The sequence below is a fragment of the Achroia grisella genome, unplaced genomic scaffold, assembly GCF_030625045.1.
Source record: "Achroia grisella isolate CSIRO2021 unplaced genomic scaffold, CSIRO_AGI_Agris_v1 utg906, whole genome shotgun sequence".
Lineage (NCBI taxonomy): Eukaryota > Metazoa > Arthropoda > Insecta > Lepidoptera > Pyralidae > Achroia > Achroia grisella.
In genome coordinates, this window is record NW_026713064.1 from 602701 (window position 1) to 629480 (window position 26780).

General features: G+C 31.7%; 3 protein-coding genes across 3 annotated transcripts in view; 1 reads left to right on the top strand and 2 right to left on the bottom strand.

Annotated features, from left to right (window-relative positions):
* Nucleotides 1-259: 259 nt before the first annotated feature.
* Nucleotides 260-18350, top strand: LOC131853753 (pleckstrin homology domain-containing family F member 2). The gene is made up of 8 exons (XM_059204779.1): nucleotides 260-364; nucleotides 540-604; nucleotides 1375-1576; nucleotides 8686-8811; nucleotides 9363-9469; nucleotides 11318-11489; nucleotides 14272-14378; nucleotides 16641-18350. Exons 1-8 carry the CDS (start codon nucleotides 349-351, stop codon nucleotides 16701-16703), a joined length of 858 nt encoding a protein of 285 aa, XP_059060762.1. The 5' UTR covers nucleotides 260-348; the 3' UTR covers nucleotides 16704-18350.
* On the bottom strand, nucleotides 11977-14050 carry LOC131853752 (uncharacterized). The gene is made up of 2 exons (XM_059204778.1): nucleotides 13864-14050; nucleotides 11977-13576 (listed from the first exon to the last, which is right to left on the bottom strand). Exon 2 carries the CDS (start codon nucleotides 13573-13575, stop codon nucleotides 12220-12222), a length of 1356 nt encoding a protein of 451 aa, XP_059060761.1. The 5' UTR covers nucleotide 13576; nucleotides 13864-14050; the 3' UTR covers nucleotides 11977-12219.
* Nucleotides 18351-18804: 454 nt separating the features above from the next.
* LOC131853872 (midasin) overlaps nucleotides 18805-26780 on the bottom strand; it is a 38915-nt gene continuing 30939 nt past the window's right edge. Inside the window, exons 27-41 of the mRNA XM_059204948.1 lie at nucleotides 26613-26742; nucleotides 26086-26215; nucleotides 25859-25937; nucleotides 25427-25649; nucleotides 24817-24918; nucleotides 24476-24637; nucleotides 23674-24036; nucleotides 22926-23103; nucleotides 22305-22456; nucleotides 22040-22165; nucleotides 21542-21726; nucleotides 20930-21135; nucleotides 20467-20672; nucleotides 19780-20133; nucleotides 18805-19196 (exon numbers count right to left, since the gene is read on the bottom strand). Of these exons, the coding sequence (XP_059060931.1) occupies nucleotides 19008-19196; nucleotides 19780-20133; nucleotides 20467-20672; nucleotides 20930-21135; nucleotides 21542-21726; nucleotides 22040-22165; nucleotides 22305-22456; nucleotides 22926-23103; nucleotides 23674-24036; nucleotides 24476-24637; nucleotides 24817-24918; nucleotides 25427-25649; nucleotides 25859-25937; nucleotides 26086-26215; nucleotides 26613-26742 (2785 nt within the window). The 3' untranslated portion in view covers nucleotides 18805-19007. The remainder of the gene's footprint in view (nucleotides 19197-19779; nucleotides 20134-20466; nucleotides 20673-20929; nucleotides 21136-21541; nucleotides 21727-22039; nucleotides 22166-22304; nucleotides 22457-22925; nucleotides 23104-23673; nucleotides 24037-24475; nucleotides 24638-24816; nucleotides 24919-25426; nucleotides 25650-25858; nucleotides 25938-26085; nucleotides 26216-26612; nucleotides 26743-26780) is intronic.

Here is a 26780-nt window from a genome sequence, read left to right on the forward strand (position 1 = left end):
TATTGCAAAGTTGGAACGAGACGAAATGAGTAAGTTACTAAATTATAATTCTATGTTATTTTCTTTACGTTCATCTAAAATATATAAATAAAACCCAGTAGTCACTGAAAATATAATTTAAGCTAGATTCTAGATTAAATTATTCTCAGTGTTTATTGGATTTTATTTCGTAACCTGTCATGTCAGCTAAAACGTCAAATCAATTAATACTGCATGACATTTTCGCCTTATCTGTTCTGTGACTGTAACATTATGTGTCTGTCTCTGATAGTCTGTGACACATTTTAGTTTTACTCTATAAAGTCTTTCATTTTTATTGCCTATTATTTATAAAATAAATATCTAATAATGGTGGACCGTTTAGGTAAGTTTTACAAATGTATATAGATCATTTGAAACGTGTAAATGTACACGATCAGTATTTGTGAGACTAAAACAGTTCGAATTGCGTGATTAATGTCATTGTAAATTTCTTGACTTTCTTTTTACGTCAAACTTTAATACTGTGCGGCAAACTGTAATTATTTTCCTTATTCCAGTAAATAGTGAAGCCAATTCGAGAAGAATTGCAATGGTGGAAAATTGCTTCGGTAGTTCAGGCCAGGTAACGCATCTCGTATTTTGTAACTGAATTGAAAATAACTTTGAAACTTTGTAGTTCAAGCGTCAAACTCGCACAAAGATAAAGTGTTCAATACGTTTATTGTAACTCACTGCATATCGCGTACACACTAATAATCGTTATCAAAAAACTTGTGGTATAAAACATATTTGGCTTGATGTACAAAACCAATATCATATTGTGTCATGCATGTGACAATCCGTTGTTGACTTTTCTTTTTTAAGCACATCATTTAAGAGAATGCACATAACAATTAGGATTAATATATACTTTTCCATATATTAGGACTCTAAATGACTCAACTCAACATTCTGACATGACATCAATATATACTCATACTATAAAGGGCAGGAAAACCTATATTATCACTGACACCAGATTAATAAAACAGTAATAGTAGTTTCAGTTTGAAGTAGCAATACTTGAGAAATGTTGGGGTGTCACAGTGTTATTAAAAATACCTGTTACATGTCACTCTTGGTGAGGTAGCAATATAAATATCATCTAAGTCACAAGGCTTAGAAACTATTTAATTTAATATATCAATATGTGATAATATAAATAATTTTGATAGTAAAGTTGTACTCTGATAATTTATTTCTTTTTTGTTGATAGTATGGAAAAATTACAAATTGTATATATTTTATGAAAAACTATAAGACAATCATTACATGCTACTTATTATAATTACCTCCCTTACTTAATAATTTAGTCTACATGGTTATATGAACATGAAATTTTATACATTTTAGCAATTAGCAGAACAAGGCAGGGTCCTCGTGGGAGAGGGCGTCCTTACAAAGATGTGTCGAAAGAAACCTAAATCACGTCAATTCTTCCTCTTCAATGATATATTGGTGTATGGCAACATTGTTATAAACAAAAAGAAATACAATAAACAACATGTCATTCCACTTGAAGAAGTGAAGCTGGAATCACTGAAAGATGAAGGATGTAAGTATGATATAATATTCTATTGTCACATAGAAATAATGAATAATAGATTGAAGTTTGTGTAAATTACAAACTATTAACATAACTTTATCAGTAGGAAGTAAGCATTGATGTAGTATAGATAAATTGGATAAACAAACAAAAGAAATATGGTGAATAATAAAATAAGTGTTTCTGTTAAATAGATTAAGGAACTGTTATTTTAAGTAAAGTGGTACTACATAACTGATAGACATGAACAATTTATTTGTTAATTTACAAAAAAGTTTGTCTATCTTTTAAGCATGTAATAAACACACTAGCGGTTAGGGCATAGTGATTTAGAAAAATTGTGTGTAGAAGTAACTAAATAATAATAATAATAATAATAATAATATTTATTCATGATACACATTTACATTTTAATTTACTGTAGTTCTACACTAGGCTCGCAGGCCTGTATTGTAGAGACTGGAGTGACTTATTATTGTGTTCATTTTACATGTTTACCCTTTGTATTAATAGCTATGGGACTTGTGTGTAAAATGTAGGGAATAAATTTGTGGATGTATAATCGAAAAGGTGAGCATTGGTGTGAATGAGAGTGTGTATGTATGAATATGTGTGTGTGTGTGTGTGTGTGTGTGTGTTCAATTTGCAGAACTGTGTGTTAGCCGTAAGTTGGAAGTATTTGTTCTGTTTCGTCATAATTTAGTTTCATCAGCCAGCATTTTGTAGTTTTTTTGACTTGATGCATGGATAGTTTTGCAATTGTGCATTTCTTATTGATAGTTATATATGTACGGATGGGAAAACAGTGGCAAACGCTTGGCAAATGTGGTGCGAATCGAGGGTAGAGGAATTCTGAAAGTACGATTTTGTAACAAGGCTTCGTATTCGATCATGGTCCCTACTTTTTTGTGCTGTAGGCATATAACCCGCCAAATGTAAAGTTGACGTACACGTAGCACTTGTGCTGTTTCATAAATTATATCTGTTGCAGTCCTAAAAGGTTTATTTAACATTACTTTAAGGACTGCCCGTTGTGCTCTCTCAATTTCAATAAAAACATACTTATTAGATCCACCCCAGACAGCTATACAATAAATTAAAATTGACTGACACAGGGAAATATACACCATCTTGAGGACATCAAGTGGAGTTGATTGTCTGAGAGATTTTACTATATATATGATCTTTTTTAGTCGTGCAGATAGACAAGATATCTGTTTTTTAAAAGATAGATTTTCGTCTAGTACTATTCCTAAGTATTTTATCGTATATGATCTTTTTATTGTTTCACAGTTGCAATTTCTGGTTTGATTTCTGCACGGATATGTGTGTATAGGTATTGGAAGAAGTTGTCTGGGGGCAGATGCATTTGTTTTGTGGAAAGCCAGGTAAGTCGTTTTATTTGTGTTTAGAGTTAATAAATTTCGGTGAAGCCAGTCTACAAGATGTGTCATGCCTTCTTCAGCAAGCGAACGAGTTTCTTCCCAAGATGACCCTCTGAAGAGAATCGCTGTGTCGTCAGCGTATCCTGTTATATTCATTTCAAATGATGGATGCTGTAAAAGGTCGTTTATATAAATTGTAAACAGGGTTGGGCCGAGTATACTTCCTTGGGGTACTCCTAGGTTTATTGATAATGGATTACTAGCAATGTAGCCGACTTTGACAGACTGAGAACGACCAGTGAGATAACTGCTAAACCAGTTTAGAGGAATGCCTCTGATCCCGATATAGTCCAATTTCTTTAACAGAATAGAAGGTGAGACCGTGTCAAAGGCTTTTGTTAAGTCAATAAAGACTCCAATACAGCAATCTTTTTGATCCAGAGAAGTAGAGATGATATTTGTTAGACGGGAGACGGCGTTTTCTGTAGAGGCACCTTTTCTAAAACCGAACTGATTTTCCGAAATAATCTGGTGTTTTTCTAAGTAATTTACAAGACGTTTATTAATAATTTTTTTCAAGTAGTTTAGAAAAAATGCTTAGGAGCGAGATTGGTCTATAATTTGCAGGAATATTTTTACTACCGTCTTTGTAAATTGGAGTGACTAATGAGTGTTTCCATCGATCAGGAAATTTACCTTTCAGAATGCTAAGATTGAATATATGGACCAGCGGATCAAGAATAATATAATGTACCTTTTTGATCAACGATGAGCTATAACCATCATCCCCGGGAGCGCTATCATTTTTTAGCCCTTTAATAAGTGATTCGACCTCTATTTTATCGGTGGGTCCTATAAACAGGGATGTCGAAGGTGATTTGAGAACTGACACTTTTGAGAGTAAATCTGATTCTTCTGCATTGAGTTTAGTCATAGTTCTGACAGCCAAGTTTTCACCTATTGTTGTGAAGTATTTATTTGTGATGTTTAAGGATTGGACTGGATCTGAGTTTAACTTTGTAAGTTCATTTGCGTTGCTTTGTCTATTAGGCGAAATATCACAAATGTCCTTGATTGTTGACCAGAGCTTCTTGGGATTGTTTTTATTAATACAGATGCGTTCACTATTATATTTCCTTTTGATTCTAAATAATAGTTCCGTAAGGAAATTACGATAACGCCTGTAGGTTGTTTGTATTGTAGGGTCTAGGGGATTCGTCCTGGCTTGGATGTGTAACTTGTCTCGTGTTTTTTGACATCTCATTAATCCTGGTGTAATCCAAGGTTTTATGTTTCTACAAGACCTTCTTACAACAACAAGTTCTGAATTTTTCTGTATTGCATTCTCCAGGATATGTGAGAAACATCCAACAGCCTGATCAACATCCTGACAATCCAAAACGGCGCCCCAGTCTGCTGCAGCAAGTTCAGATTGCAAACTTTCTGTGTTGATTTTACGTCGTAACTGTTTGTCAGTGGTTTGAGATATATATGAAGTGGCAAGACCGGCAACGCAGATGTCGTGATCGGTGATATTGCTCCTGCATACCAATCCCAAGGCTGATCTCGATGGATTTTTTATGTATATGTGATCTAGACATGCTTTATTGCGAGTGGGTTCAGTTATCGCAGGAATAAGTTGATGCTCTGCCATAAGACAAGTATATTCTATTAAATTTGGAGTCGAATTGTTATTGAGAATGTCTATGTTCGTATCACCAGCTAGGATGATAGTTTTTTTATTTTTTTGTTGTTCCAAAATGTTATTTAAAGAAAGCAAAAATTTGTCGATATTTGTAAAAGATGGAGAACGATATATTCCTAATATAAATATATTCTCTATTGAAATGGCTATGAAATTACATTCGTCACACTGTGGTTCATGAACGGTAGGGGTCCAAATATTTCTAACATAGGTAGTTATGCCACTACTTTTGTTAATTCCATGTTTTGTTGCATAGGCTCGATAACCCGGAATTTCAGGAATAATAGTGTTATCGTTTATCCAACATTCTGTTAAAATTAGTACGTCAAACGGTAAGTTAAATCTGCTAAGAGTCACCAGGAAATCATCTACGTTATGCTGAATGCTTCTTATATTTAAGGTAAGGACTTTAAAATCTAACTCAGATGTTAAATAGGATGAGAATTCTTCAGGTTTCTCAAGAGTAAAACATTTAATAGATAGTAAACTATCTATATCTAAAAGTGGATCAGGCGTTTTGGTTTAATTTTTTTAAATTGTAATAAATTTATATTTACTCTTGAGAGCCAGTAAATTTTTGAAACATGCTGAGAGAACTGTCTGGAGTGTGATATGTTTTGGATTATTTTATGCTGATTCTGAACGTTTTTTGTATAGTGTGAGAAAGATGTATGATTTGTTTTATGTGTGTAAGAAATGTTATGAGCTGTTATTATGTAAAGTAATGAAGGATAAAGTGTATTTCTTATAGGATATTTTAAGTTATGAAATAACTGAAAGTATATTATTACAATCATATATACAGAACTAACAAGCATTTTACCACCATTAGAGGGACACATGTAAGTCAAGTGCAGGGCCAATTTTTTCATCAACATCTTCGAAGCACTGTATACGAAATGCCGGCTTCTTTTCACACTGCCGGATATATATAAAGCCGTTCCGAACCCAGCAAAATTGAAAGTTGTACTTCCTCGAGCGTAGTCTGGCTTCTCGAAATAACTGTTTATTCTTTCGAGTGAGACGCTCATTGATGTACACCGGTTTAGGCAGTCCGTCCTTTATTCCTTCTGTTGTAAGTTTTTTATGAGCTTTACTAGCCTTTATAATTTCTTCTTTCTTGGCGCGTCGGACCATTTTAACTAATATGGGACGCGCTTTTATTTCTTTATTCTAAATGTGCTATATATGTGAATAAATTATGTTGCCTTTAACTTTGAGACATATTCTGCTTATAAATACAAATATCTGGCGCAAAGGATTTCCCTAGCAATTCAATGTGGAAATGCTGCGAGCGTTATGGGAACCTTTAAGCCGGGTACAATACGGGACAATCATAGCAATTAACTTTTAGGTTTTCTTTTATCTGTTTTTTTTTATTGTATGTATTAATGTAATTAATTTTAGGTAATTGAAAGATTATATATTATATAAAAAGTATATGTTATATATATTAATGTATTTATTGATTAAACTAAATTAAATAAATTTAATACAAATTATTAATTCATATTTCAAATTCAAAATATCTTTATACATGTAGGACTATTACAAACTCTCATGATGTCTAATCAACTATCAGTTTGGAATGGTTTTGACATGAGAAGAACTGACATGAAACTCAACTCATATTCTTTTCAAATAAATGTACATGTTTACAGATACAGATTAATTTTTATATTCAAATATGGAGATTATTAAAGTGTAGTTATTCAACCTGCAACCATTCTATACTGGTGTTGTAACTACTACAACTATCACATAGTATGGTGTTTCCCAAATAGTGGTATTCATACCCCCAGGGGTATTGGAAGTTGCGATTATTAGTAAAACAAACATACACACACACTGACAAACTTTCACATTTATAATATTAGTGTGATTGCTTGCAATAAGGGGTAAGCAAGCTTTGAGGTCTTTTTTTGAAGTGGTACGTAGCAAAAACTAATTGGGCACCACTGACATAGTATGTTGAACTGACACCACCAGAATTTGCATTTAATTATATAACTAATAACTATATATACTTTTGAGAAATGCCTAATTATTACCTATGTAGTAAAAAAAGTAAATAATGTCTATTATGATAATTATAAAAAATTACATACTGAGTCATTTTGGAAGTGTGACTCACTTTGTACTACTATCAGAGTTCTACATACAAATCATAGATATATACGTATAAAATGACAATGAATCATATTCTGTACTCCTCATAATGTTGGTAGTATTATATTACTATTTGTTGTGGAGTACTATTGCTTATGCTATACTAGCTGTTGCCTTCTGCTTTTTGAGGTAAAAGATATTCTATCTTCATACTATATATATCCTACAAATTCATCAGACTTTAACATAGTATTAGTATGTTTATTTATGCCTGTAAAATCTTTTGACATTTCATTGTATTTTTTGTCTTTGATTAATTTACCACACAAGTTGATATAAATCCATGAAATACTATAATTCCTAACTATGTCTACAGGTGTCCATGAACTAGTTATTTAGATTATCCATAAACAAATGTCATTCCTGTGTATAATACTAAATATTTATGTGTATTTATAATTTTTTATATCTAAAACATCAATAATAACGTTCACATTAAAGGGTTATTAACCCTGGATAATTCACACAGCGTCATCTATTCCTAAGATAAGCAGAGGTTTATTGGGTACTAAGACAATTCTTAGAAATATTTAAATATATTTTTCGTGTATATAGCCATAATATACATAGAAAACAACCAGAATGATGGAAGCAATCACGCTCATGAATAAAAAAGGTTTGTACAGTGTGCGGAATTGAACTCACGACCGTCGTATGTAAAACTCAATAAAGTTGTGTTAACTCGTTAGATCAGTGATGACAACATGAAATATTAGAGTTTGTTTGGAATAATTAAATGAGTTGGAGGTTAAAATAGCTATATAATATGTTAAACTCATATTTTTGTTATAAAATATTAATAAAAATATTACAAATTCATTGTTGTCGGTTCAACACTGTGTCAAAGAGAAATGCACGTTATTATTTGACAATTTTCTACAAATACAACTCGCGACTGTTTATTTTTATATGAAACTATACATAAAATCAGTAATTGTGTTTTGATTAATTTCAATATGAAGACAGAATAATCGTTCTAAATAGCAAGACATTTATTACTAGACCCTACTAATGACAAACACGTTGCTGTATGATGGTTTCAAGGTTTCGTGCTAGTTTAAGGCTAAAAGATAAGTGTATTTATTCTTTTTAAATATAAGTACTTTATCAAAGTGTATGTGAAATTATATATATATATATATATAGTACTGAGTGCTATATCTACTGATAATTGAATGAACTCCTTTATTTACATAAAAACAATTATATCGTCTAATGATGTTAATAATATTGGTTTCATTATCAGTATAGTATCTGAAATCTATAGTAATATTATAAAGAGTTAAAGTTTCTGAGATTGTAGAAGTAATCTATGGATCTACTGAACCGATTTTGAAAATACTTTTACCAATAGAAAGTCGCGTTATATGCGAGTGTATATACAATATAACGTATGACCAATAGAAACGGAGCTCTAATAAAAAATGTTGCAAAAACGGGAAAAATATGACGCAGGTGAAGGTTCGCGGGTCAACTAGTAACATATAATTTTGTTAATAAAAATCTATTACAATATGATATGACTTTCTAAAATAAAAACAATATATATAATATTTTATTAATACATTTTTAAAAACAATGCAATGGATTTTTATACTTCAATGTTTTAGCAATTATTTAAACAATTTCTTACGGAAGGTTTTTAGGTGTGTTGTGTATAACGGGGACCTCTCTTCCACTGATCTCTATCGGCCGTCATATCTGAACATACTTTAATTTGCTTTCACACAAACCATACATCTTTTTTTAGGGCGTTCTCTCTCTCTTTCTCTCTGCCTTACCATCCATCCACGTTCATAGTCTGAACAAAATATTAGTTTACGAAGTTGTCATGGTTCAATATGTCGTTTGTATTTCAGATAACCGCAACGGCTGGTTAATTCGCACTGCGTCTAAGTCGTTCGCAGTTTATGCCGCCACAGCCACTGAGAAAGAGGAATGGATGGCACATATAGACAAATGTATAGAGGACTTGCTACGAAAAAGTAAGTTTCGTCACATAAAAGCTTTATTCATTATTTCCTACCAAGTATATCTAACTAATATTATACATTGTATCAAATCTCAGCTAGTCTATATCGTGTGAATCTTTATCGTAAATTAATCATTTTAAAATAGAGTTCAAAGAAAAACAAACTACAAACTAACGAACAACTTTTTTTGTTATTAGTTTGTCAATTATTTACTCCTTTTTTTAGTTAAAAAGATATCCCAAGTAGTTTCATAATTCAAATTTGCTACATGTATAAATAGATAATATAAAATTAAGATAATTAAGAGATTAGTTATCATTTCTTATATGTTATCGGAATTAAAACAAGTTGACGACCCAGCTGATTATAATCGGCAATCGTTGCCATCTCAAAGATGGCATGCCTGTTATCCTGTAATTTCACTGTCTAATCTGCACTTTACAACCGAAACGTAGCTGCTTACCAGCTGAAATAGGTTAGACCGAGGCGTATGACGACACTTCCGACTGACCCTGTACATATTTATATGTATATTTTTTTATTTTTACTATTATCGGCAACAGGTGGCAAGCAACCACCATCAGAACATGCTGCCGTGTGGGTACCTGACAATGAAGCCTCTATCTGTATGCATTGCAAGAAGACACAATTCACTGTCCTCAACAGAAGGGTATGTACAATATTCTATTTACCTCATTACATTTTCTTAAAGACCTACCGATCAAATTTAATACAATAGTTTAAAATGTTATATCCAAGATTGTTTAATATACTTTATTTTCAAATCAAAACCAAATTTAGAGATTTTTTGTCTACATGATGGATATCCAACTTTTACTAAAATACTTACTATTTAAAAAAATGCATATCTGTTTAAATCCAGTCCAGTTGCGTAGAGTCTTGCTGAAATACAAATAAAAGTTAACTGAATGGCTCTATTATAATAATGATTTGACTATTCGTTACCTTTCCACAAATTATAGCTTAATGAAAGATATATAGATTGATACAAAAAAGGCAAACACAATTTATCTTTTATATTTAATAAGAATATAAAAACAAATAGTAATAACTCAGATAATGTCGCAGGAGAAATCTCGTAAAACAATAACCGGAAACTTATAGTAATATGGATGACTATATGTCACGCCGACCCCAAATAATGAAGGTATAAAAGCAGGAAAATAATGTCGATTGTGTGGTTATTATTGCATTGCACTTGTAACATTAAACAATTAATATTGTTATACAAACTGTGAGAGTGGTGATAGCGAGTAATGGTAGTGCAATACATTATATTATATTATGCCGTATGATGTAGTCTTTACAATTGTTCATTGAAAAAAAATTGTTTTTATATGCACCTTCGTCTGCACAAACTTTCTGAAACTACTTGAAATAAGGTAAACAGAAGGTTTTAATATTTCATAAATTTCTTTCAACCATTGAGTCAATATAAGATAACAGACGGACCGACACTTTCGCATTTATTATATAGTATGGATGTAGATATATATCGACACAAAACATGTCTTTCGAATCAAGGCAATTCTGTTTCCGATATTTAAAAATTAGTCATAATTTTTATAAGCATCCTATATACCTAAGTATGCCCTAACGCGTTATCACTTCGTACTAAAACGCGATAAGCCAATGATAAGCATCCGTTTACTGACAATAACGGCATCGTAACGTACGCTCTGTTAAAAAAATAATACGATTTGTCCTTAATCATTATTTGTACATTCGAAACATATTCTTATCAATTTATTTATATATTCACCCACGATTATGGTAGACAGAGAGAACTGACTTCCAATCCAAATTGTAGACGTACTTATTTTCATAAAAATTCATGTATACTTTGCTTTAAAAAAAATTAAAGTATGTTTATATTTATAGTCGTATACTTTATGTTTATCTTCTACTTTTATATACATTTATTGATAAAGAACAACAACATTTAAATTATTCACAATAGCGTCCGATTTTTCACAACAACAAAAAATTAATAAATTTTATTTTCACTATTTTGCCGATATTGGCTTCCAAATAAATGATTGATATATGCTGTCATGTGTTTTTACTATTACTTAACTAACTATTTAAGATAAACAATCTCACCATACATTATTTTAGTGTAACTCTTAATTTTTATTCAGCGCACTCCATATCACTCAGATTGAAGATTTCTCGTCAGTTTTTCAGTAGATTTTTTCATAGCATAGACACCGAACAGTCAACATTAGGCTTCCAATCTATATTCGAACTCCTCTATTAACACCGAAGGTGTCTCATATTTGAACTTGCAATATGAATATAGAGTTAGTAACGGTCGTAAATTTATCATTAGTAACGAAGGGCCATTTCTCATAGTTTGTGGTCAAATTTCAACACTTACACACAATATTTGTGGCATCACACAAAGTAATATAAATTCATTAATTATAATTATGTATATAAATATTTAGAATTAAAAAATATATTATTATTTATATTAATATATTTTATTCAACAGCATCATTGTCGCAAATGTGGCTCTGTGGTGTGCGGGCCGTGTTCGTCCAAGAAGTTCTTGTTGCGTGGCCAGAGCGACAAACCTCTGCGTGTGTGCCTACAGTGCTTTGACGAGCTCAGCAAAGAGCGCGTCCGCCCGCCTAACCAGCCGCCAAATCTAAGCAACAGCCCATGTATGTGTTCTTTTATATTATATATCACTATTAGATATAACAACTTTTTTATGCAACTGAAGTTACGATATAATATTATATAAGGCGTATAGCACCCCGAATGTCACATTGTCAAGAGATGACTTTGCCATTCCTAAATACGAAGGTACGGTAAGGTAAGGTATACCCATTAATCTGATAGACAACTTACAAAGCTCGTTGTTTCGTAGAAAGCGAGGTAGGTACTCACAAACTACCTAGGTCTACCTAGGAATAGTTAGTGCATAGTTTATAATTCATACTTCCATTTTACTGTGCGTATTTTTTTCTCCATTTGTGTTTTTTAAAGGGCTATTACAAAGTCTAAAATTATGTGGAATTTTTTTTTATATGTTGTTGTTGTGTTTGTAATATTGAAATAACCGTTTTTTACTACATGCATATAAATCTAAATACGGTACGGGAGACCGGGGCCACAATTAACAAAATTTGCATTTTTCATTGTAGCTCCGAAATTTTCCAACGTTTAGATCTGATCTTTAGGTCACATGTGCTGTAACTATTCAGGTATCATATTTTTAACTTAAATCAAACATAAAATAAACGATGCCTTAAATATAATTTTTTTTTTCTTAAACAAGTCGCATGTTAAATCTTACCCCGTGTTTGGGGCTAGAATTAACAGCTCTGAGGTAAGTATTAACGTCATGTTATACTAACGAATATGAAAAAAACAAATATATGTATGACATTATTTTTTATTAATGAAAGTGAAATCAATATAGAAGTGTATAGAGCACATTTTGTCATATGAATTTAATGTCAGATCATCATCATTGACCTCATTCTCAACAAGTGACTGATTTTGATTGCTGGGATCTGGACGGTCCGTGACAAATGATGGAGCAAAGTCAGATTCTTGAAAGACATCTTCGTTACATGGCCAGATGCCAGATTTTTTGAAGGCGTTAATTATATTCATAGGATTTAATGCCAATGGTAGCGCTTCCTTAACAATGGCAGGGAGATCATAGATGGACATAGTTTTTCCGGGGTTACTACTCATCCAAGAAGTTTGTGCTTTACTAATATAATTTTTCAGTGGACCATAGACTCCAACATCGAGAGGCTGTAGGTTATGAGAGCAATGCGGAGGAAATGACAACAAAACAATATTGTTGTCCTTTGCCTTGTTTACTACTTCCACATTTATATGTGAGCTGTGATTTTCCAGTAAGAGTAAAACAGGATCTTCTTTTGACGGCTTCACATGATGAATAAAATGATAAATAAACCTTATAAACTCTTTTTGAGTCATCCAGCCCGACTGGTTTCCAACTCCTATGCATTCTGGTGGTCCATTCCTAACAAATATGTCATTATAACGAATGCGAGGAAAGACAAACATACAGGGTATAGCATTGCCAATAGCATTTGTCGCAATTTCAAGCGTAACTAGTACACCTCTTTCAGCTGATGTTACAGCGCCTACCTGCTTTATGCCTTTTCCAGCAACAATCTTTTTAGGCTTTTGAACGGTAGTAATACCCGTTTCATCAACGTTCCAAATCCGGGATGGTTGAAAACTGTATCTTTCCAATACGTTTCTGTATTTTTCAAAAAAGTTTTTCAAGTTGGTTCTATTGAATGAAGTAGCTCTACTTAAACTGGTGGCCTCAGGGCTTCGTATCGCTAACCTGGGATTTCTCTTCATAAAATTAGTAAACCAGTCATTACCCGCCATCTCATTAACTTTCCAGGAATCTGGTACCCTCTCAACATTATAAAACTTAGCACATTGATATGCTAATCTCTTTACATCTGCGGGCAGTAATCCGAAATAAATATTAGCACACTTTAACAAATACTCTGCTATATTTGCTTCTTGTTCAGCATTAAAGACTAGGCGGGTTTTCTTGTAACCCATTACTGCTGGTGCACCCGCTTTCTTTTTTTTGACAAAGTTGAAGACAGAAACGTGGCAGAGCTGGAATTCTTTAGCTACATCTCTATAATTTCTACCTTTTTCCATAACTTCTTTCGCAGCCAACTCATAGACCTCTAAGGATTTGGTTCCTCGAGTAGTTTTACGTTTGTATGTTCTCATTCTGTAATAAAATGTAAGAAAAAAGAAATTAAAACATAGGTACACAGTCGGATATATCGGTATATATTAATACGTTTATACTTACCCCGCCGATTTGTTAATTTTAGCCCCAAGGGTACATTTTTGGTTTTAAATAACATAATAAAAATATTTTATAAAAATCTTGTCAATTGAGCTATATGGCATTATTAAGTATGAAATATACTGCTAGGAAAACAAAAAACATCATATTATGCCACATATTGTGAGCATAAATCAAAAAATTGTAAAGTTAAAAATGTTCGTTACCTGCGTAATAAAGTGGTCCGATACACAGCTCAGTCGCACAACGCGCGATGCACAACTGACCAATCCCGAGTCACGTGGCGTGATCTAGGTGACGACTTGAAGCAGGCGTTATATGTTTAGTATGTATAGTTTTAGAGAAATTAGCTTGTTAATACTTACCTCTGTTAATTGTAGCCCCGGTCTCCCCTACATACAAAATAACATTGTTTACAATTTTTGTATATCTGTCTGTTTGTTCCGGCTAATCTCTGAAATGGCTAGACCGATTTTGACGGGACTTTTTTTTGGCAGGTAGCTGATGTAATAAGGAGTAATTTAGGCTACTGTTATTTTAGAAAAAATAAGTTAAATTCCACGCTGACGAAGTCTCGGGAACAGCTTGATCATAAAGTATTTATGAAATTACAGCAAAACCAGTGCCAGACACTGCAGGCTCCGGAGGCGACTCATCACCTGATGATGATGACAGTGAGGATGATGATGAGCGTGCCAATGAAGAAGAGAAGCACGATGAGGTTGGTACATCTAATTGAAATATTTAATTCAATACAATCGTTGCCTGTATTACATATATTTATAATATATGTACATTTTAACGTGATTGTGGTATAAAAAAAAATGTCTGTCCAAGTGTGAGTATGCACTATAGAAATACGGGAAATCCATCAAAGTCCTCAAACCATTAGTATACAAAGCAAGTAGGGTTTGAATTGTAGAAATATCCGTAGGAGATTTAAACCTAAACCTCATATGTATGAGTTTTATGAAATCTTCATGCGAAATAAAGAATAAATGGTTTATTGGTTACCTCTAAGTATATATGTATAAAATATTGACGTGATTTAGTAATTTTTTTATGATTAGTAATTATGTCTAACCGTATAGTATGTAAGTTGCATTAAAGTAGTAATTTAATTATTTAGTATTTATGTTATTAAGTATCTTGTTATCAATGTTATAATTATAACTTTTAACTGTCATTTCGTTACTTATACCATCATTATTAAGTATCAGTTATTCCATATTATCTATATAAATATTAATTATTGAAATCTATAAATTATCTATTTTTAGGGGTTTACAAGTTATAATGGTGTGAAAAATGGATTCGGAAAAAAAGTGACAACTGTATAGTACAAAATAAGTTTGTGTAAGTGACATATTGATGGAATATGATCATACCTTAGTTTGGATTTAGTGTTTTGATTTTGATGTGTTGTTTTTCATGACCATGGCTACATTTTATAGCTAACGAGGCACTCGATGCTTTATTTTCCCTTTCCACATAAATGTTGAAGCTCAATGTCATTCATCATTCTATTTGGAGTTTTATATACGGAAGGAAAAAATAGATTTAAAAATCTGTGTAAATTGTTACAATAATACACACAGATGTATTAGTCATGGTTTATAATATCTCCGACATTTACATTGTTTGAATGGGTAAAGGTATTATAAATTATATGCATTCAAAGAGTTCATTTTTATATCATTGTTATAATATTATAGCAGGACAAAATTAAAAACTAATAAACTGATATAGCTACAGACATTAATATTATAACTAATCAGATTATCAACATATTTAGAGTTACTTTTTGATAACTCCGACAGATATGTAAGGAGTAATTTTCACAGTTTCTCTAATATATTAGAAAAGTTAAAATTTAGGTTTGTTTGTATGAAGACTAATTCTCAAAATCTATATTTAAAAACACCATTTAAAAGGTCTTTATATAATATAATCTGTTTCTTTTGTATTAAGATAAAAACAATGAACACAACTGTACATTAAATACACGTAGACATGATTTATTTTTTGGTATTACATATATTTAAATGTTAATGTAGCACATTTATTTAATTTATATACTATAGTATATATAGTATATAGCTATATTTATATACGTATATACGTGTCACGAAATAATTCCTTGGCTTTTGCATATCATTAATATAATCAGAATCACTAAAAAATTCAGAGATACATTTTAGGTATGTATATACTATCCTTTTTAGAAAACATGGTCAGCCCTAATTTTATGTTCCTCGGCGAAATGAACTCTTATGTGAAAAACACTTGTATCATTACTGTGCAATTGTTTATAGCCACAAACTTATTGTGTGTGTTTTTCACTAATCATTTTGTGTTGGTTTTTGTTCATCGGTTTTCTTCTCTAATCAAAATATAATTTTGTATTTTAAATTCCGTGTGTTGCTTTATTTTACGCCAATATGTACTTCCATTCGATAAGTACTGTTTCGAGAATTGTTATTCTGATTGTTCAGTTATTTTTATTAAAAAATAATTGAATAAGTAGGAGCAATCTCGCTTATTCAGTTTACTGAACTAGTTAATAAGAAATTACTTCAAAAAAAAATTAATATCTTGACATTTAAAATATGGAAATCATATTAAACTTTTTTTACTATTTATTGGAAATAGTCAAAATCCATTCATATTTAGCGGATATATTGAATTGAATGAACCGGTATTACTTTATCTATCTAACCTGAATCTACAAAATAATAAATGCACACTATTGTTATACGTATTTTTTATGTTCAACATTTTTTTACATACATTTATATACTATGCATGAAGGGCACAGTTGTTCAGTTGGATGAATCTTTGAATTCTGAATACATATAGTTGTTTTTTTTTTATATTCGTGCATTCCCTAATGTAATAAATAATGTCTTTGAGTTTTTGCTGTACAAAACCACGATGCTTTGTTTTCAAAATTTATTGTGACATTTCTATTTCCAATTTACAGCCAAAGTTCTACGGTGACGGAGATAAGACTGAAGACACCAACAATCATTCGTCCAAGGAGTGAGGCGCTTTAGATACTTCGCTGTCCTACAGGCCTATACGATTTTATATACAACTAGACACATTTCCATGTTACTGTTTTTCTTATTAGTATTTTTACTAACAATCCGGATGTGTATTCTCTCACCATAAAGGCCTTTTCTAAATTAGGTATATTGTGCTAGTTGACATTTTTCCACGATTTTCTACGTGTAATTTTGATAAAAAAATATTGTTTGTTACATTAAAATTTCTTAAAAATCTACTTAAAGTATGAGATACACCTACGTTCATTTAAACGTTATCACAGCTGTATCTCTTCATATATTGTTTTTGTTATGCAGCTTTAAAACCGCTCAAATATAAAACGAGGGGTCAATTTTAATTTAAATTATATTTATTATATACAAATGTAGATTAGATATCATATCACGGTTCTAATTTTTGTAACATTGTTTAGTCTTAGTCATAATGTTATGTCAATACATATTTAATATTTACGTGAGTTAGCATATTTTATTGTAAACTTTATTATAGTTTATATTTTGCTATTATAATTGTTGATCATTGCAATTTATTTGTGGCGCTGCTTTGAAATGTACTAAAACTAAATATCTTAAGTTCGCTTCATTTTTGATATATTTCAAATAGTCGATATCGTACATCATCCGTCTGATATTAGTGATATAACTTTAGGGAAAATGACGTGTATTCTAAATATTTATGTCATAAAATTTTCATTTGTATAGCATTTATATTATTACTATATATTTTACAAACTATTTTTTAACGGTACACTATTTTTATATTATAAGCCATTTATAGTGGAATAGTATGTGAAAAACGAGCCATTATTTCTATGTTTTTTTCAAGTTAAGACGTTGAAGGTAATATAGAAATAAAACGAATTCTCATTATATTTAGAACCAATTTCTACGTGTTGAGTCCATGATTAATTTACTCTCCCTTAGCTGATTATCAATTCCGTATTTTGTAGTAAATATTTATGAAAAGTTTTGTTTCTGAAATAATAATAAGGATGCATAATTTTGAATTGCACTATTATATGATTGATATTGTATTTCATGGAAAGACAGCAATTTGACTATCTTTCAAACAATATTTGAATCGATGAATTAAAAAATTTAAATCTTTTTTGTGTACTGTTAATAATTGTATAGCTTTCATTCTCTTTCTTGATAGAATATGCGAAGTACGACGACATACATTACTGCATATCAAAGCATCACACACTATTTTAGTTATCTGATATATTTTGTAAACTAATGCTATTATGTTGTATGTATATTAGAACTTTAGAAATAAGCGGTGCAATGTGTAAGTATTTGTTTCATTTGAAACACTATTAAGCTTCATCAAAGAGAACGCGGAAAACCGCAAATACAATGACTTATTAATAAATGCATAAAATTAATTGAAAAGATAATATTGTATGCGTTGTTTGCGGTCTCTTTGCGTAAAGCATGTTATATAGTAGATTATTATTGAATTTAATGTTCATAAAATTCACAATATAAAAACAAAGTTAAGGATTTATTTAATAACATAGGCCTACATGTTAACAAGTTTTAAATACAAAAAATATTACTAAGTGTAATATCTTAAGATATTTTTTAATATTCGGTTGACAAATATACAATAATATTTTTAATTAATTGTTTATTATTTATTTTAATAAGATATATTTCCCTAGACTAATAGTATTTGATATTCTATAAAATAAGTATGTCTATTTATTAATTTTAGCGAACTCAGCATAAGAGCCGAGTTCTCTAAATTTGTTTTGAAACCTAGAAGTAGCTCACAATAATTTAGAATTTGTAAAAAAATTAAAAATAAACTAGTGGTAACTTCGTCCTGGCTCAAATAGAAGTATTCTTTCATTTCGATATGGCAGGAAAATTATAGGCTGGCAGGCATAGGCTGAATACCTTAATTCTTCAGCTTATTTTTTAATTTAAATAGTCAACCGTTGCCTCTTACTAATAACTGGTCCATCAGTGAGTATGCAATTACAGTTAAATAAAAAAGAACAAGGATTATTTTAAAATAAAAAAAATATATTGCAAGTGTTTATTAAACAAAATATTGATATAGAGATATAACGAAAATATACTTTACACAATTTCTTATTATATCTCAACTATTTAATACAATGCAGTCATATAATAATCACAGCACTTAATTATAATTGATATACCTAATTAACAAAGTTGTCCAAAAAATTTTAACAACAAAATAGTGTTTTTTTTTGTTACATTTTGTACACATAAAAAAGCAACCCTTAAACTTATACAATACTATAATACTAGCTAACAGTATTCGCGGCTAATTCGAACCATTGTCTAAGAGCATCTCCTAGGACTGTAGGCAGAGCCGACATATCCCGGAGTATTAGGTAAAACGGGAATGGAAAAGTATCGAGATAAGGTACGAAACCGCCGAGACTGTTTGTAACTGGGTCTATGAGAGGTCGACGGATGTCCATGATTGAATCCTGTAAAGAGATTTATTAAATTGAATTATTATTTTCTGTAATGCGCCTGTAATATATATATACAGGCTAGGTGTTAATCGCGACTTCATTTGGACCACCCTCTTGACAGATTTTTGTCAAATTTCTTTAAGATTCAGCACAATAATGCTGGTGGGATTTACAATGTTATTACTATAGACAATTATAAATACGAAGCAAAGGTTTTTTTGCCCGAAATTTAGTAAGACAGAGATGAGATATATGTGTTCAATTAAATTAAATTTTAATATCATAAACCGCTATTAAGTAATTGCGAGAATAAAAATATATACTGTAAAGTCAATGTAATTAATGCTAAAAACATTTCCTCAGCGTTTATGGGCAAACTTTGAATGAAAAATATAAAATAAAGACAATAATATCTATTTTATAGACTAATGTTTATGGTGCTTAGCAATGAGGTTTTTGAATATTGATACAAAAATTATTGACCCTTCAGAGTCAAGCTCTTGAACAGTGCTCTAAGTAGTATAACTATGCCCCAAAATAGTTTTTAAAAATGTAGTATTTTTCCGTAGCTGAACGAACATGTTGAAACTCTTACCTTATTATCTGGATTGTCAATGATAACATAGACTAAGAATATTCCTTGCTGTCTTGCTCTGCGTACTGCTTGTAATACTCGGGTCTCTCCTTCGGAGAAAATCCCTCGCCCGTCGCTAACTATCACCAATAGTTTTGCATTTACAGCGTCGCTCCTCACTGTTTGTTCCTCGAACAAAACTGAACAGAAGTCTAGTAGTTGAGCTACTTTCGTTTTTGTTTGTTCGAAGCGTAATTGTTCTAGAATCTTCGAGCCTGAGTGCTCCGAAAACTGTTCAGTGAATGGGTGGAGAAGAATAGGTTTCTCGCCAAAGCTGAGAATGGAAAGATCGCCAGACTCCAGCAGATTTAAAGCCTGCAAAGACATTTAAGTGTTATATTATATGAATTTTCTGTCGATTGATATACATATGTACCGAGGTATACTTTATAAAAAATCATCTCTCTATTTAAACCACCACGCAGCATGTTTTGTAAGCTATATTACGTGAATATTAATATGTATTCATGTATATTCCTATATACGTGATGAATATACGGTAGTAACACTTACCATTAGGTGGGCGCCGGTTTGTTAGCCATTCCAAATACTTAAAAATATCCAGGATATATTATATAAAATTGTAATTTCGATTTTTAAATTTCTATATTTCGCTAGTAGACAATGTGCACAAGTTAATCCACTCACCTGCGATACTAGAGCGAGGCTCTCAAATGCAAGCTCTTTGCTCCGGTTGTCGGCCATAGAGCTGGAGTCGTCGAGAGCGATGGCGATGCTGTATTCACGTTTAGCGGGCTTCGTCCGCCGCAACCAGATGCGATCTTTACGGAACTGCGACGCGATGTACGGAATCACACGCCGCATGTTTATAGCTCGACCAGTCCGGAAATCGCCTACAAATAATGACATATTAATATTATGACGCAGACAAAAGTACTTGGTTTTAAACACTTTGATTTCAAATTCTACCCCAGTTCTCCTATATATTTTTTATATTATCTTCAAGATTAGTAGAAAGGGTTAGTTTGATAACCAGTGCTACACAGGAACATCCTGTCAGCATACGCTGAATATTCTGTAAATGTATTTTCTTTTATGTAATTTGATTGACAGGAAAAAAATGTTTCGACCATTTCACTAGTATATATACCTGCTCGCCTAGAGCGTCCAGTAGGCTCTAACACGAGGCGCAGTCTCTCGCAGAGCGCCCGCGCGGCCCCGGCTGATTCTTGCCAAAGCGATCTCCATACTCCGCTCGAACACGGACCCTGGTGAGAACCACGCTGGACCCACTCGCGGATACTCATATATTCCTCTACTGTCATCTCTTCTGTATGCTGCTGATTGTCATCTAATCTGTACGTATATTATGTTTTTAATATACAACTGTGTAATAACAATGAAGTAACATATAACAAAATATTTAGACAAACCATTGTTTCCGCCGTTCTTTTCTGCACTAAACTTCACTTCGGTTTCATACTGAAGTGAAGTTTAGTGCAGAAAAGAACGACATCGTAATCTATAAATAAATTCAAAGATCCAAACATATCTACATAGATGAATATACGTTTGTTTTGGATAAGAACTAAATTTCTGGAGTAAATTAGTAAATTGCTGTACTGGTTTCAGTATTTATCAGCGTCAAATTAAGTACGTTTACATTTTATCAAATCATAATGATTATTTCTTAACCCAATATAAGCAAAGTAAAATTAGCAATTCATGCATAAAGTTACTGAGCTTGCTAAATAATACATACCTTGTGTGATAAGTGGTATCTTTGCCTCTTGGTACATTTGCTGTAAGCACTTGCTCACCCTCTACCTCGATGCCAGTTTCACCTGTTGGCTCTTCGCCTCCTTCTTTATTCTTTCCAGACTTTTCATCATCCTTTTCCGAGCCATTTTTAATTTTCTCTGGCTTGAGTTCTTCAGACTTTGTAATCTGCAAATAATACACATATTCAATAATCTTTCCCAAATTTCTCATAGTAAAAAAATGAAACTACAGTAATATTTAATTTGCCTGGGCCTTGAACTAAAATAACAAAATATCAGATGGTACAAACCATATGTAAACAAACTGTAATAAAAATGTTTTTCTCCGACAGTTATATCAAATATCACTGCCGAAGGTAATTTTAAATGTAATGCCTTCAACTATTTTGTAATTTATTATACTATACTATAAAATTTATTATACTTTATTTTTAATACATTTAGGTATACTAATATTGACAATAAAACGTGTAACAAACCTGAATATCGTCGTCATCAATGTCCATAGGTACTTCTTCATCCTCTTTTAGTTTCTCTGCCTCTTCTTCTTCTTGCTGTATTGTGGGTTGTTGATCTGCTTGTTCTTTTGTAGCTGCGTCTATCGCCTAGGAAAGAGATATACCAGTTTGTGGATGAGTTTATATTTAAAATAACAGTTTACATTTTGCAACAGATCCCGTCAGTTGCTTTGCCACTCCAGTTAATTAAATAAAACATGATTTTGTAATTTGCAGCGAACTTTACCTGCATGTCGTCCTTCTGTGCTTGTTTCACGTGTTGATATGCGTCGGCATTCTTATCTTCATCATGTTTATCACCAGATTCCTCTTCCCCTTCGTCTTCTCTTTCCATGTTTAATGTGTGCATCTGCTTATGCTTCGTTTCATTTACGTTTCCTACAAAATATGTTTATTATTTATCTATAGTATAATATTAACTACGAATGGTGATAATGTATTCCTAATCGATACAATATAAGGCAAAATATACGACCAATAATGAAGGATGGAGATGCGGACTCTAAATATGTAGAGTGAAGAACCGAGTATTGCAGGGATCAATTTATGCTCAGAGTGGTTTGCTAAAGAATTCTTAATAACTACTGGTGTTTGTTCATTTATTACAGTTGATTTGAATTATCCTTTGAAATACATTGAAATTTTGTTTCATGATTACAGAAGTATACTGATACTAACAAATGGTTATAACATATCGCATGTTTAACAATAAACTGTTTTTTGTTGGAAAATCGACTCTATAATAATTGTAATAAACTTTAAAACAGATTTGCATAAAATTTAGGATTATAATTATTGAGCATGATTGATGTGATTAATGTGTTTCAGTTTAAACAAGCCGCTATACCTAGCGTCCGTTCCTGATCCGTGCTTCCCGGCTTGTTCTCGCGTTCTTTCTGTTTTTGTTCGGTGGCGTCGGCGCGACTAGCGGCTTGCTTCTCACCGCGATGTCCTTTATCGCTCTTGTCCAACTCTGATCGGCCCGTCAATTGTTTCTCATCACCCACTTGTTTTTGCGATTGTTCCTACACACAGAAAAATAATAATTAGTAACGAGTTCAATAAGCGCACACTATAAATATTTTTATCACATCAGTGTCACCCGATTTTTCGTACTAGCTATTTTAATTTTGGATCATGTATTTAAATATTGTTGTTGTTTAGTTTATACCGAAGTAGACCTCATTCACACCTATTTTAGACGCCATCCAGCTGGGTTTGTAAGATATGTTTTGTTTGAATATAAGAAATAAGGTAGTAAAATTACAGGATCTTAAAAAATCTGCGGTTAATAATGTTATTGCACATTTTTTATATGTGCTATATGATACCTTTTCTATTACAGAACTTAATTAATCTTTTCATAGAGAAGGTTTTCCACCCGCAATTGTGTCATACTTATTATCTCAAAATATATTAATAATTTTTAAACATTGATCAAGTGGCATGAATAATTTATATATTGTGTACAAGATATAATAAATTTAATTTTTATTAGATTTAATTCCAACTCAAAAAGTTGAGTTTTAAATGAAAAACCAGGATGTTTTTATTAAATTATGACAAATTAGAATTTACAATGTAAAAAAACTTACTTTAAGTTCGGCTTCCTCATCTTTAAGTTGTTCGGCATTAGTTTCAACGTTATCATTAGTTCCCCTATCCATCTCTGCGTTCTCAGCTCTATCTTCTGCCGTCGGATCATTGTTTGATGGATTCGCTTGTGGATTCGCCTCAAGATTCTTCTGTTCTACTTCATCCTCTTTATCTACATCATCGGGATTCTTTGGGAGATTCTCTTCTGGTTTATCAGGTGTTTCTTCTTCGGCATTTTCTTCAAATGTGTCCCCTTTGTCTTCATTTTCAGTACCTTCCTCTTTTTTCTCAGCCTCCTGACTGTCTTCTTCATTTGCGCTTTCAGGCTGGTCATCTTGTGGTTTATTTGTGTCTTCTTTTTCCTATACATTACATGAATTTGCATTAAATTTCATAAAAGGAAAGTACTATACTGTATTTTTTATCTTCTCCTGCCTTATAATTTGAATGTATAAGTAGTAGTCTATTTTATTTCATGCATTAACAATTAACAAGTACAGTTCTTAGATTTGGCGTCGATATAATATTTGATACAATAATGGATATAGATTACAGTTTGTCTATGTCGATCTATTGATTAAGAATATATTTATTCTGATTACTCGAACGAAATAATTGATAAAATAGAATATTAATCATTTTATTTATCATATTTTAAGTAAATAAAATTAGTACAATACTTTCTAATTAATATTTGTAGTATAGCATAAAGTATATTGAAAACATTGCTTTAATTATTGATTATCATTATTTACTTCCGGAATAAAGCAAAAGGTTACAAGTTATTGCAATAAAACGTACCGTCTCTTCATTATCTTGATTGTCGCCATTTTCTTCATCACTTGACACATCTAGACCATTTCTATTCTCTTTCTCTTCTTCACCATCGTCTTCTTTATGTTCTGGCATATCCTCAGCCATTACTGGTATTTCGAATGGATTTTCGGTCTCTGTTTCACCATCCTATAGACAAAATATTCAAATAACTTACCTACTAATTACTAAATGATCAAATTCTACTCATTCGGGCATCGCAGCTTGATGCATACTTTGTGTATAATATGTTATAAATGAATAATTACACTGGATACGGTTTATTTATTTACATCATACAATAGAATACGTACACATATATTACTTACATTATCATTATCCTGTTCATCCCCATCAACATCTGTATTGTCTGGCAACTCAAAGTCCTCGGGTTCTGGAAGCGGCTGCTGCTTACCATGGTACGGGTCCACCTGAAAATAAACATTTTTAAATTATTTAATACTCTAATAGGCCTTACTTAGGAAAAAGACCGATCTCTTGTAGGTACAATGTATCATGTGTGAATCGCGTTTTGTCTATATACTTTAATTCACTGATATCAAACAAATTTGTGATTAAAAAAATTTAGACGAATTGGTGCTAACTGAAATCTTCAAATGACAAATACAATTCTAATGTATAATCGCTCTTAAAACAATTATTTTTTAAGACAATTGCATAAGCCAAGACTTGGCTCTATGTTAAAGCTAATACACAAACAAACAAAACAGAAGGAGTTTCCCGTAAGAAAAACATATTATTCGTATATTAATAACATTTAAATTTCTTAAAAATAGTACGACATTGTCAATCTTATAATATTTGAAATTAAATAGGATGTCTGGGTTCCTATACTTTATTATAATTTTTATGGGGAACCCCATGTATAGGAATTCACATACACACACTATATTTACACAAATTACTAGCACCACTTACATGATCATCATCAATTTCAGGTTCTTCCATTTCATTGATGTCTTTTTTCTTTTGTTTATCTTTCCCTTCTGTCCCGTCATCCGTGCCTTGTTCTTCTTCCTTAGCACTTATCTGTTTTTCGCCCGTGCTCTCACCCTTTCCTTTCTCTTCTTTTTCTTTGCTATTGTTTTGCTCTTCGTCTAAATCATCCTCATCTTCAGAACCCCAGATTTGTTGGTCTAGTCTATCATTCACAACAACATAAATATTACATTGTTTAAATTAAAACAGTGACAATGGACTATAAAGTTATAAATTTAGATTGTCTTTGTTGAGGTTTTACCTTTAAAAACTAAATATTCTGAGAGTTATTTTTATCTGTTTCGACCACACAATATAAATCATATATTTGGCTATAAAATAATCACAAAACTAACTAATCGTGTTACTTACTTTTCAGCGGCGTTCTCAGTATCGCCCATCTGCTTATCGGCGTTTTCTTCATCATCCTCTTGTTCAGAATCATTTCCTTCTATAACAAAATCATATATTATTAGTATATTGATTCGGTAACTGTACCATGAGACTCTGCGAACGCGACTTTAAAGAAAATTAATCAGTGTTCACTGGGAACATAATCATAGTAATCATATTTAAACAGAATATTTCAAATTCAATACCTTTTTGCTCGACGTCCTGTAAATGCGAGTCGAAGTCGTCACTCATGTTAACGCCTTTCTCCTCCTCCTTGCAATCTCTTTCCTCTTGTGTTTTTTCTTCCCCAGGACGATGCGCGTCATCCAATTGGTCCTTTTTACCAATAAATTATAAATATTTTTTTAGAATAGTTATTGCAAAAAGTTTATTTTTATTTTCTTCAAAGTTTATTATTATTTAAGTATATTAAAATCAACACAAATAGATATACATCTAAACATACAGAAACATATTGTTTAGAGTTACACAATAAGTCTATTTAAACATTGTTGAAAGTAAAAGTATGACCGACAATAACATTACGATGCATATAATTAATAATTATATAATCAATAATAAACTAAAATTATAGTAACATTTACGGAAACAATATACTTTAATATAAAGTATGTTCTGTTACCAAGGGTAATAATAAATAGCAAGGAAAATATGTTTTTACAACAGTACCCCTTCATAGTTATGCAAAATGATTGTAAAAATAAACCAGTACCTGATTCTCTATCTGTTCTGAAATATCTTTCTGACCCTCACCATCACCGAGACCAACTCCACCTGTCAGTTTGCCAGGACCGCCCTCACCTTCACCCTCTTCAGTATCTAAGTCTGATGGTCTGCAGAACCTGAAATATACCCATGGCAATTATTGTACTTCATCAAT

Excerpts from the sequence above, each read along its gene's own strand:
- LOC131853753 (XM_059204779.1), top strand. Across the intron at positions 1,577-8,685 it reads ATCACTGAAAGATGAAGGAT|ATAACCGCAACGGCTGGTTA; the intron begins GTAAGTATGATA and ends TTTGTATTTCAG. Across the intron at positions 14,379-16,640 it reads AAGAAGAGAAGCACGATGAG|CCAAAGTTCTACGGTGACGG; the intron begins GTTGGTACATCT and ends TCCAATTTACAG.
- LOC131853752 (XM_059204778.1), bottom strand. The coding sequence starts at position 13,575 with ATGAGAACATACAAACGTAAAACTACTCGAGGAACCAAATCCTTAGAG.